Raw genomic sequence first — 13,392 nt, 5'->3', positions numbered from 1 at the left:
GTTTTACGTTAACGATTGGTGCAAAAACCAAAATATAAAACCTCTTTCCATAGCCTTGTTTTCAAATGAATTTGAAGGCAAAAATTTTGCACTATTCAGACCTAAAAAAGACCAAAAGTGCGAAAAATGCACCTGTTATAAAGTAGGGACAATTACAGAAGAACAACACAGAGACCATATTGAGAAAGTGAACCAGGCCAGAGAAGAAAAAGATAAAGACAAAAAGGGAGAAAACTATGTCTTTGCCGTTGATTTGCAGGCAGTGTTAATGGCACCTAAATCGAATGTTAGTACACTGTATTACAAGACTAAGCTACAAGTTCACAATCTTTGCTTTTTTAATTTAAAAAACAAAGAGGGCAATTGTTTTATTTGGAATGAAGTAGAAGGCGGACTTAATGCTGAAGAATTTGTTTCTATTTGGGTAGACTTTTTAGAAAACAATGTAATATCTAATATTGCTAAAGATAAAAATATAACAATTATACTTTATAGTGACGGGTGTACATACCAAAATCGAAATTGTATTTTATCCAATGCTCTTTTAAATATTGTATTAAAGCATACAAATATTACTATTGAACAAAAATTTTTAGAAGTAGGTCACACCCAAATGGAGGTGGATTCTATGCATTCCACGATAGAACGTCAGCTTAAAAATAAAATCATAAACGTACATTTCTATTGTTAAACATGCCCGAAAATTACCAGCCCCATATGTTGTAAAATATTTGGAACACACTTTAAAAAATTTGAAAAAATACAATTTTTTAAAAGCATTCGTCCAGGAAGATCTAAAGGAGATCCTAAGGTGACCGACATTCGAGCTTTACGTTATGAAAGCAATGGATCCATTCTCTATAAAACTTTTTATAAGGATAAATGGCAACCTTTACCACAAAGAAGATCTTCACGATTTCATTCTTGTAAGACTAGTGATTTAACGCAATTGCACCAAAATTGACGTAAAATCACTCTCCGGAAGTTTGAAGACCTGCGGGAAATCAAAAAGACTCTTCCATCTGACTATCATAAATATTATGATGATTTACCCCATGAGTAGGTTATTGTGAAGAATTTAATTATTTTTAAAAGTTTAGTTTTTGTTTAAAAAATATGATTGTTTTGTTTCAAGAATTTTTTGATTTTATTTTTCTGTTAAATAAGTTGTCTCTTAATACGATGTTGGTTATTGTTTATAAAATAATCTATAATATTGTTTCATGTTTAAAGACTGATTCTGTTGTTAAACATTTGATAATAAATATTTTAATATAGACTGCATTTATCTGATTATTTTATTATAAACCTTAACTAAAAATCACATTAAAATGTCATTATGTTCATTTAAGTGTTATAACTGCTAAGTCCTTAATTAAATTTAAACCTTAAAACGAAAAACTGCCAAGTTATTATTTTTTGATTTTTTTTACACTGTACTTTAGGTACTCGAGCATTCAAACTTACAAAATGTCTAGAATCATCATAGGAACCAACGGGAATCTTAAAATCTTGATATGTAAAAAAGAAAAAGTATTATTCAGTTTTTTCTCTCTCCTGTAAACTATGCAAAAATGGACTTAGCAGGATAACAAATTAGGCCGACGATATATTCTTTAGCAATTTAGAAAATTTACTATATAGTATATTTACAATATCTTCTTAAAATTTCTGTAAGAAGAATAAAATAAATTATATTAAATTCATCTTTATTATACAGATATTTTTATTGTTTGTGAGAGTGTTTTTATAATTGAATATTTCGCCTATGAATTAATATTTTATGTTTTGAATGATTTTTCGCCTCAGATACATAATTAGAGACTAGTTTTAGTACAGTAAATTGATTGAAACCAAGAAGTCCTTCATCAATGCATTTTCTATTAAATTACATATAACCACGAGACAAATCGTATTTAACTTTCTGTCAATACTTCTGCAATAACCTCATAAAACTCGGCTAAATCACTAGCAATGTGCGCCATTATTAAGAATGTCGTTTCAAAATTTATTGCCAATCAAATCAACAGTTTTAAAATGCAATTTCAGCTCAATATTCGAACCTCTTCGACAATAAAAGTTGTCATCGGTCGCATAACTACAATTGACTGTTAAATTCAACTTGACATCAATCTGTGTAAGGAGACACAAACGAATCGGCACTGGCGTAGGAACTTTTACTTTTCTTTAGTCTTAGTCAGATTTTGGAACAGAAATTGGAATCTAGATCGAATGACTCTGTTTTAGGAATCCTGTAAAATTATCGGTTTTCTACATGAATATAAAATAAAAATATCAAACTTTCCACTGCATTTACTTACACATGGTACTACGTTAAGGTACTTAACTTATTCAGATTATTATATTAACGACTTATTCAGATGTTAAGGTACAACTATCTTAATTTTAGCAGTACAATTTAACGGTAGACATTATTCCAACGGTTTCAATTTATTTATTTTATCTAGTTATAAATTTCCTTCAAGTAATGATTTTGATCACATCCTGTCAACAAAGAAGTCTATCGCTAAAAATTTGATCGTACTAAATCGATTTCTACAGGTCATACAGTCGTACGACTGACGGCAAGTGGTAATAGCCAATTTTAGAAAAGAAAGAAAAAGAGAATGAAAAACAGAGGTTATACGTGGAAAAACTGACACGAGGAAAACAAATATATAGAGAACACATAAAGGAACTATTACAAGATAGAGACATTAACAAAACAAAAACATCGAAGTCTTAAATACTGTTCAATTTTTCACAAGCGAAAAAACAATATTAAATTTTTCGTTGTATCAAATCCTAAATTCCCTATCTCAATATCAAAATCATTACTTAATCCAACCCTTAGTAATAATTCCTACTCCATCTCTAATCTTCACTCTTTAGAAGTACAAACATTCTTGGACAATACAAAAGAAAAATCGCTTTCTCTGATTTTGGTGCCCTTAGCGAATATACGTGTTTTCCTATTTATTCCCGTAGACAACAGACGTGTTTCTCGGCTCTCTTAATTTGGTTCTTATAGAAGGTAGACGCCGTTTTCGCCTCTCTTAGTGAACTTCTACTAACAAAGAAACCGTTTATACAGTGAAAAAAATACCGCGAATCCATTATAAACATACACAGATAATCCCATAAAGGTAATTAAAACTCGTAGGAGAAACCACCGGAGGATGTGAAATCTGCTTATGTGACGACTACCGGTACCAAGTGTATATATTAGTAATATTGGTAAGGTTTTTGTATAAACTTCATTTAACTATTGTCTGTATAACATATAATTCATCATCATCATCATTGGTGCTACAGCCCTATAAAAGAGCCTCGACCTTCTCAAGTCTATTACACCAGTCAGTTCTATCCATTGCCAACTGTTGCCAGTTTGCTGCGCCTATTTGTCTACCATCCTCATCTACACCATCCCTCCATCTGAGTTTTGGTCTACCCCTACTTCTACTTCCCACAGGTTCTGACATAAGGATTCTTCTAGGAGGGTTGTTCTGCTGTGATCTTGCCAGATGTCTTGCCCATCTTAGTCTTCCTATTTTTATAAAGGATACTACGTCTTTACCACCAAATATATGTTTATATCTGTGATATATCTCGTAGTTGTACCTCCTTCTCCAAACACCATTTTCACAGATGCCACCAAATATTCTTCTCAGGATCCTTCGTTCAAATATAAGCAGGAGATTTTCATCTGCCTTGGAAATGGTCCATGTCTCCGACCCATATGTCAACACTGGTTGTATAAGGGTTTTGTATATGGTTATTTTATAACATATAATTACCCCTCCTAATTATTTTGAACCAACCCTATTGATGCAGTGCCAAAACTCTGAAATTATTTTAATAATTTCGAATATGTACATACCTTTATTATACAAACATATTACCCACTGATACATTAGTGAAAGTGGGAAGATAAATAACACTCGCAAAAACCTAAGAGTCTCTATACATCCCAAAAAAGATGTATAGAGTTGCTCTTAGGACCAAGAGGAAATATATGATTAAAAACAGAAACCAGCAGAGGAAATATCCAGATAATTAAAAACAAAAATAAAAAACGAAATGTTATACTACGGCAATGACCGAAGAAAGAAAGCATAGCTTTCTTAGCTTATATTTGTTAAGAAACACGCATAAGGTTGCGTTTACTACTCCATGTACTGTGTGGTCGAGCGATCGTTCATTACATTGCGTTTCTGTTGGCTGCCTTTCGAAAGGGATTCATCACAAGTGATCATTTATTAACGATAAAATTATTAATCGAAAAAGCAAATTAATGCATATCACATAACCTTGCATATGCAGCATTAGCTGACTTTAAACAACGATGTACAACAGAAAAAAAAAGCACTAAAATCGTTATTTCTTTCACCTGTTTATATAGTCTTTTATCTGTTTTCCTATGTATCAATCTTAACATTTACTCTATATTCAAGACAATCAGCTATACATTGTTAACTTTTTTCAATTTTGCCGAAACTTCTTTGATATCATTATAACATGAAATATACTAAAGACATGATAAAATATATACATCTAGATATCTTTAAAATATCTAAAAAATCCAGGCCGAGTTACCTGGGTTTAGTATAAACTTTCGTTTAACCAATAGACATGTAAACGTACCAACTGCCTTGTAGCTGAGAACTGATTTTAGAACTCATCAGTGCTCTTTAAACAATTAGAAGAAGCGGAACTAATCTGACTTGACAATGGCAAGCTTGATCTTGTTCTCTTGATCTTGATATCAATATAATATATATATATATATATATATATATATATATATATATATATATATATATATATATATAGTATAAACTAAATTATATAGATATAATATAAACTAAAAAGGATGAATTTTAAAGAATTACCCTGTAAAGGTACAATCCATTAAAAAACAAAGTATATAAAATTAATAATTCGATATATAATTTAGGAATATTATTTTCAGAAAACTTTACTCACCTAATTCAGAAAGACTAACTCCGTTACCAAGTTTCTGAGAGGTTGACATATCTCCGAGTATGCTGCATGCATATAGTCTCTATTTCTCGCTTACATATTGATGTTGTTGCACTCGTAGGTAGCCTTAAGGCCACTGAACTTATTCAACGCACACACCGGCTCTGATATATGGTTCTACCTACTTTATGGCACTTATAGTTAATTTCCTCTTTTCAATTTAACTAGATGATATTTCCTTTCTTTTGTGTGACTTCTGAGATAAAGACGGGACGCCGCACCGTGGGATTTCTGGTTTTACCTAGAATCGAGAGCAAAAAGTTGCGGTCAAGTCTTGAGGGAGGATTTGACAAATGGGTCCCAGTTGAAAAAGGCCAAGGCGAAACAACGAAAAATCCATTAGGTCCATTAAGGAGATTTGTATATAAGAAGAACGGTTCCCAAGCAACTATCTGTTATAACTTTGTTTTTATATAGCGTAAATCGAAAAAACGTTTATTTCCCAACTGATATAAAACTTGTCTGATTTCTACATTATTTGTAAATAATCTTAAATCTGTATGTATCTTTAGCGTAATCTGATTTTCATTTTAATATAATACAGGGGTGTAGATAAGTCAGATGGCAAATTTGCAAAAAAAATTGAAAAAAACACATGCACGATACTTTGGTTTTATTCCATTATAATATACAAATATGTATTTACAATAAGTGTTTAAAATGTTCACCATTCATCTCAAAACACTTCAAATAACGTTTTTCGATCGAATTAATAACGCGAGCGAGCATCGCCAGATTTTTATTGATTGTTATCGAATGTTTGAGATCTTCGCTGTTTTCGATCGTATGCGCAAAATCACTGATCTTAAGCATGCCCTAGACTGAAAAATCCATAGTAGTAATGTCTGACGATCTTGGAGGCCACAGTTTGCCTCCACTTCCTGGATCCATCCAGGAAAATGCTGGTTTAGGAAAGCGCGAACTTCCAGACTAAAATGCGCAGGGGTGCCGTCCTGCTACAAAATGATATTTTGTCCTTCGAATCCAGCATCTTCATCCAAAGTTACACGTAATTCTTGTAAAAGCTTCAAATACTTTTCTAAATTAACGGACCCGTCAAAAAAGGGGCCAAGAATCTCTTGATAATTCATTCCTGCCCAATCCATAACTCAAGAACAATTCACTGTCTTTCTTGATTTCGTGAGGATGAGCATTGGCCCAATAAACGCAATTATGCTGTCATTAATCTTGTCATTAATCTTGAATTTTTCATTGTTAAATTTCAGATAGTGACCGTCATTATTAACCTCTTTTAAATCCAATGCTCCACATAGGTCTCCCGTTTATATCCAAAGTTTGCGGTCTTTTTCTGTCTGTAACTAATGATTCCTTATCTCTCTTATATCATTTTTCTATAGTGTAGGTAATTATCCGTTGCTTCATTTATCTGCCCTTGTCTCAATTGCATATGTTTGCGAGTTCTATCTTGTATACGTCATCCCTGTCTAATTGGTTGTCGTATTCGTGCAAATATTCCTGGTGTTATTTTCTTATGAAAAAGTTGTTTCAGTTAAATTGACTGAAATCTAGCAGTATTTTTTCATGCAAAATCACTCCATGAAGTTTGTTACACTTATTTAATAACACACTGTATATTATACAAATATGTATTACCTATTCAAATAGACTAAAAACCGACACTTTGAACCTCAGAAAGAATTGATTTCTGAGTCTTAAGGCAATGAGAACTTTTGATTAGCATGATCAAAGCTACTTTTCGGCAGAGTTTCAGCCAATTTAACTGAAACCATTTTTATAGGACGTTTGTTTTTTGTAGAACATTATATCTAATAAATAAATTTGTAACTACCTAATTTGCTTTGAGATTTCAAATATGTAATACAATCATATGTTAACGTAAAACATCTACACCTCTACACTTGTCACAGAACGATAACAGTAAAAATTAATGATATAATGTGATCTTAAGCTTCGGCGCCTAACTTGTCAAACAGAAACTCGAGTCATTATCATGAAAAACTGAAGATGTCATCCATATCCTGCCATTAACACAGAATTGTCCTTTTCCTTAATGCATCTCCCGAGTGTGGTACCCAAGACTGCAGTTTCTTTTCTTTAGGTGTCTAAAATTCCTTATTGAAAAGTGTTTCCCCTTTGATTTAATTGTTTTCTCGAACAGGCGGAAGTTTGTAATAATAATAAAAAGTGCAGCAAACTGTTTACGAGTATACTAAAAAGTAATTATATTCCTTGATTGTTTTGAAAAACGAATAACGGATTGTTTCTTTTCTGCGTAAAAAGAAGAGGTTGAAGTTTGTTTTTAAAATAAATTAGATAATAATAGAATTATCTGTTACTTTATGAGAATTCATCTTCAATAATACACCAAAAAATATAAAACGCAACACATGCGTTTTTTAATTTCCACAGAATATTTCTCCTTTTCCACAGAAAATCCTTTATAAAAGGTATATAATTTATATACCTTTTATAAAGGATTTGAAATAAAAAAAAATTTGTGTTAAATGTACATGATGCTCTTGTACATGAACATTTTACATGTACTGTTCGGAGTATAGTTTCTAAAGTGTTCAGATATGACCGGAGTTGGAGAAGCAACTATTTGTAGACTTTTAAAGCCATTCATATAGACCCATTCATATAGACGATACTGTGAAACAATCGATTAGAGTAAAAGCTCATTCATTTTATTAAAAAAAAAAGATTCCTACTTTGGATAAACTTTTAATAGACATTAATAAAGACTAATCTTTGACAAACATTAAAAGAAAATAAATTGTAGAAAACTTTACGTGAATTAGAATTCGTTTATGAGAATAACAATAGAAAATCTGCGCTTATAGAGAAAAAACAAATTATTTGAATGGGCGATTGGAAAAAGGATAACATTCCCAAAATATGGAGAATAATAGTGAGATAGTCATTTTATGAATATTTGTATCTTCTATCGGCTGAGCGCAAAAACGATAAAATCGCCGGTCGCCTTTATGTAAAAACATTGTTGTTTAGCGGAAAAAGGATAATATTACTGGAATGTTATCTTTTATCCACGCAATGTAAAAACGTGTCGCTTAATAAACCTTCGGAGTCTGGACCAGCTGATTTTCAGTTTGCTTTGCACTCTCGTCAAGTAAACAGTACTATTTAGCTATTGTTGAAAAGTATTTTAAAAGTTGTTTTAATATTAAAATTCAATATTATTTAACATTGACCTGCCGTAAAAATTGAAGTTATCTTTTAGAATTTAATAGTTCAGTGTCTAATAGGTAAGTTAGCATTTAGTTATTGTTGAATAAAAATATTAAAATTTATTCTTTGTTTATAGAAATGTCGGATTCGGACTATTCGGAGTGTGAACCTGCAGGCGTAGGAAAAAAGCGAAAGCTCGACAAAAAATTTCACATAAAAAAAGGAAAAATTGGCAAGTCAAAATTGTTACACATAAAGTTAAACTACTTAATGCTAAAGTAACTGGACCAGATTACACTTGTCATAAGAAATGCATGGCGGATTTCACATTTGAAGAAAAATGTTGAATCTTTGCAATCGTTTATGGTGGAAGACCAAAAAATGAAAAAGATACATACCTAATCGGCTTAACAGAAAGACATCATCCTGTGTCAGCAAAAGCTAGAAAGTTTTCTTCTTCTTTTAATTATTTTGCTATGAAAGGTACGAGCAGAGTTGAAGTTTACATGCTCTCTCCAGCAAAGCCGTACAACGCAATACAACAAAATCATTTGGTCTTCCAAAAAAAAAAAGAACAATAATAACTTCCAAGTAAAACGTCTAACAAATACCGATATACTGGATTTCAAAGTCTAGTGGGCAAAATTTTTTAAAAAGACTGTCAAAGATGTTGAAAAAAAGTCATTTACCATAAGCACATACAGACATTTAACATAGATATACTCAAACAATAAAATGCTATATCATGGCGTCTGAAATTAATGGTTTCACCTATGGTCTTTTTAATATGAAGAAACAAGATAATGTGCACCTTCCCATCTCGAAAGCATGTAATGGCAAACTTCCTATCAACTCCAAGAAGTTAGAAGATGTTTCCAAAATAATACATTATATACCAGAAAACTACAGGGCCTTTTATGATACTTACAAATCCTACAACAAATAGAGAGAACAGTGACCCAGAAGACTAAAAAGAATATAAATGCCATTTGTTTTAAGTTTGTTTCTGAAATAAAAAATAGTTCTTTATAAATGCCCTGTTTCGATCTTGAGTGGAAAAAAGATAAAATTTTTGTACTTTCATATATCAATAACTACTTCCCTAATAGGCATGGACTCTTAGTACTTGGGAATTAAATGTACCTTGTCAAAGTACACAAATGTTCAATAGAAATGTTTTTAGTAAAACTAGCGGCTTCGGTGCAAAACAGTTTTTTTTATTTTTTAAAAACATAGTTCGTTCGCAGGAATGTTATTCTTTTCCAATCACCCATTCATTTGTTAGAGGAGGCAACATTTAAAAGAAATTCGAAAATTGAGGAGAGAAGGCAAAACTATTTTTATTTAGAAGAAACATGGATAAATGAAGGGCATTTTGTAAAAAAAGTTTGGCAAAATAACCTGGTTACAGATGCTCGTCAGGCATTTATAGAAGGTTTGTCTACGGCCTTAAAATTTCAAAATGTAAAGGTCGGACCGTGCCGGTCTCAGCTTGGGTAGAGGAGGGACCCTGAATTAAGTAGGGGTCCTTCAGCACTTTGCGCAAGACAGACTGGGCGGGGAAGTCCTCAACCCCGACACGGCGCGTCCGAATGGCTGATAGGGGAGTTCCTGTAGATATACAGGACAGGTACGAATAAGGCTTAGCCAAATAAGTACCCGCGGATCAACTGAGGACATGACATTAGGCAGCAGTAATGTCATTACTGGATTAAGGCTGTGGGAAAATAAAAAAAAAAAATCCTGCAGGCTTAATTCTAGATACTCACAGGCACCACTCACATGAGTCAATCGGTTGTGACACTGCGATGGGGAAGGCAACGGGAAACCACCCCATAAATAGTCCCTAGTTCATTCATCATGGTTAATGTAAACCAATTTGGAGAAGATACTGATCATGGACTTAGGATACCAAGATCCGGCAGGGGAGGAAGAACACAAAAATGTAAGGCTTCCCAGGTCGTCAACCCACGAAATCCTTACCAATATTTAAACACTAATAAAGATAAAGTGTGCACGTGGAACGTTCAAAAAATCTGTACTTGGAATGTTCGAAGTATGTTTGAAGGGGGAAAGATACACAACACCATTCAAGAAATGAAAAGACTAAATATCGACGTGATGGGAATCAGCGAGATGAGATGGCCAGGCTCGGGACAGTGCTGTGTGGATGAGCATATGTTATACTATGCGGGAAACGACAAACCACATCACTGGAATGGCGTAGCATTGATTCTGAGCAAAAAGGTCGCTGGGGCTCTGATCAGCGTGATACCTCTCTCTGAAAGGGTCATTCTGATGAAGCTGCAAGGCAGACCCGTTAATACGAACATCATTCAAATTTACGCTCCAACATCAGAAAAACCAGAAGAGGATATCGAGGAGTTCTACGCAATTGTACAAAAAGCACTAAAATACACCAAGAAGAACGAGCTAACCATCATCATGGGTGATTTCAATGCCAAAGTTGGCAAAAGTAGTGTAGAAGACATCGTCGGACAACACGGCTTAGGCGAGAAAAACGAAAGAGGAGACCGACTCATACAATTTTGCCGGGAAGAAGATTTTACCATTGCTAACACGTGGTTTAAACTTCCCCCGAGAGGACTTTATACGTGAAAGTCACCTGCAGATACAGCCAGCAATATCATCAGAAACCAGATAGACTTTATTCTCATTAACAAAAGATTCAAGAACAGCTTGACTTCGGCGAAGACCTTCCCAGGAGCAGACGTCTCATCGGACCACAACCCATTAGTGGGCCAGATAGAACTCAAACTAAAGAAACTCATCAAAAATAAACCTAAACAGAACCTGGATTATGACACTCTAAAAGACCCCGTAGTTCGTCAGAATGTGAGAGATACAATGAGACAAAAACTAGAAACGGCTCAACAACAAGAACAGAGTGTAGAACAAAAATGGAGTTATATCAAAGACGTCATGCTGAATGCGGGAAAAGAACATCTGGGAAAGAAAAAAAGAGTAAAAAATAAAGAATGGATGACTGATGACATTCTGCAGATGATGGAACAAAGAAGATTACTGAAAAACAGGGACACGAAGAAATACCAAGAAACCAACCAGACAATTAAAAAAGAAATGCGAAGAGCCAAGGAGACATGGATGCAAGAAAAATGTAAACTAATCGAGGAGCTCCAAGAGAAACACGATCATATAAATATCCACCGAAGGATTCGTGAAGCCACTGGTCAATACAAGAGGAGAAACACACACCTCCTCATAAATAAAGACGGTAATCTGGCGACGACAGTGAATGAGAAGTTGGTTACCTGGAAAATATATATCGAAGAACTTTTCTGGGACGACCGCGGCAACCTTCCGGAAATAAATTGCATGACAGTGCCGTCAATTCTAGAAAGCGAGGTAAAGGCTGCTTTAAAACAGTCTAAGAATGGTAAGGCTACAGGTCCGGACGAAATACCCGTTGAACTTATTAAGGTGATGAGTGAAGTGAGCACGAAGGAGTTAACTGAACTGTTCAACGCCATATACGATTCAGGTAATATCCCAGAGGAATGGCTATTGTCAACATTTGTAACGCTACCAAAAAAACGATCTGCGAAAACGTGCGAAGATTTCCGAACTATCAGTCTTATGAGTCATGCACTTAAAATTTTTCTTAAAATCATACATGCCAGAATTTACAAGAAATGCGAAGAAAATGTCGGTGAAATGCAATTCGGATTCCGCAATTCTATGGGTACACGTGAGGCACTTTTCACCTTACAAGTCCTACTTCAGAGATGCCGCGATGTCAGTTGTGATGTCTATATTTGTTTTATTGACTACGCCAAGGCATTTGACCGTTGTCAGCACCAGAAGATGGTCACCGCACTACAAAGAGTAGGATTGGATGAGAAGGACATTCGGATCATCATGAATTTATACTGGAACCAGCGTGCTCAAGTCAAGGTCGAAGACCAGCTGACCGACCAAGTGAAGATCATGCGAGGAGTAAGGCAAGGATGTGTGCTATCGCCGACTCTTTTCAATATATACTCTGAGGAGATTTTTAATGAAGCCCTCACAAACCTAGACATGGGAATCCGAGTGAACGGTAAATACATCAATAATATCCGCTACGCCGATGACACTGTGTTACTAGCAACCAGCCTAAACGATCTGCAGGCCTTACTAGACCGAATGCGAACTGTGAGCGTAACATACGGACTGAACCTTAATATTAAGAAAACTAAATTCATGGTTGTCAGCCGTACAAATTTAGATCCCGGGGCACTAATGGCAGGTAGCGAAGAGATCCAGAGAGTCGACAGATTCACTTACCTCGGAACTACCCTCAACGTACAATGGGACTACGTTCAAGAGATTAGATCCAGAATTGAAATGGCACGGTCTACTTTTATTAAGTTGAGATCCTTGCTGTGCTGCAGTGATCTCAGTTTGGGAACCAAGATGCGGATATTGAGGTGCTACGTTCTTCCAGTGTTACTATATGGAGTTGAAGCCTGGACACTGACGCAAGCCACTGAAAAACGAATCGAAGCCTTCGAGATGTGGATATACAGAAGGATACTAAAAATATCTTATGTGGACCATGTCACCAACGTTGAGGTCCTACAGCGCATGACAAAAGAAAAAGAAATGCTTAATTTAATTAAACAACGTAAGCTTGAGTACCTCGGCCACGTGATGCAGAACGAAGAAAAATATCGAATTCTTCAACTTGTTATGCAGGGTAAAGTATTTGGCAGAAGAGGACCGGGACGCCGTCGTATCTCGTGGTTGAAAAATCTCCGACAATGGTTTGGGATGACCTCAGCGGAGCTGTTTCGCAGAGCAGTCAACAAAACCATGATAGCCTTGATGATCGCCAACATCCGGACCGGATAAGGCACTGAAGAAGAAGAAAGGTCGCCGTATCACACATATTGGAGGAGATAAAGGATTCGTTGATGGAGGCTTGCTAGATTTTATTTCAAATTCTACGAAGGACTACCATGAAGAAATGACTGTTGATGTTTTTGAGGAATATTTCAGTCAAATGATAGATTTATTACCGATCAATTCTGTAATAGTGATATTGTCCATCAGTTATCATTCAAGATTAAAAGAACCGTTACCAAACACTAAATGGAGAAAGCAAGAACTCTTGGATTGGCTAATAACCAAAGAAATGGTAGTGCCAGCAGAAGG

At 34.7% G+C, this 13,392-nt stretch overlaps 1 protein-coding gene across 6 annotated transcripts in view; it reads right to left on the bottom strand.

Moving 5' to 3' along the window:
* The window catches only part of rols (zinc-RING finger and ankyrin repeat domain-containing protein rolling pebbles), a 307,552-nt gene that overhangs the window by 64,717 nt on the left and 229,443 nt on the right, over nt 1–13,392 (bottom strand). For 2 of the 6 annotated variants that reach the window (XM_072526865.1, XM_072526864.1), the window contains exon 2: nt 4,987–5,284. The exons of the other annotated variants lie outside the window; for them this stretch is intronic. In XM_072526865.1, coding sequence (XP_072382966.1) covers nt 4,987–5,035 — 49 coding nt within the window. In that variant the 5' untranslated portion in view covers nt 5,036–5,284. The remainder of the gene's footprint in view (nt 1–4,986; nt 5,285–13,392) is intronic. 6 annotated transcript variants of the gene reach the window in all.

Source organism: Diabrotica undecimpunctata, chromosome 3 (genome assembly GCF_040954645.1).
Source record: "Diabrotica undecimpunctata isolate CICGRU chromosome 3, icDiaUnde3, whole genome shotgun sequence".
Lineage (NCBI taxonomy): Eukaryota > Metazoa > Arthropoda > Insecta > Coleoptera > Chrysomelidae > Diabrotica > Diabrotica undecimpunctata.
The sequence above is the reverse complement of the archived record's forward strand: the minus strand, read 5'-3'. Positions and strand labels throughout refer to the sequence as shown.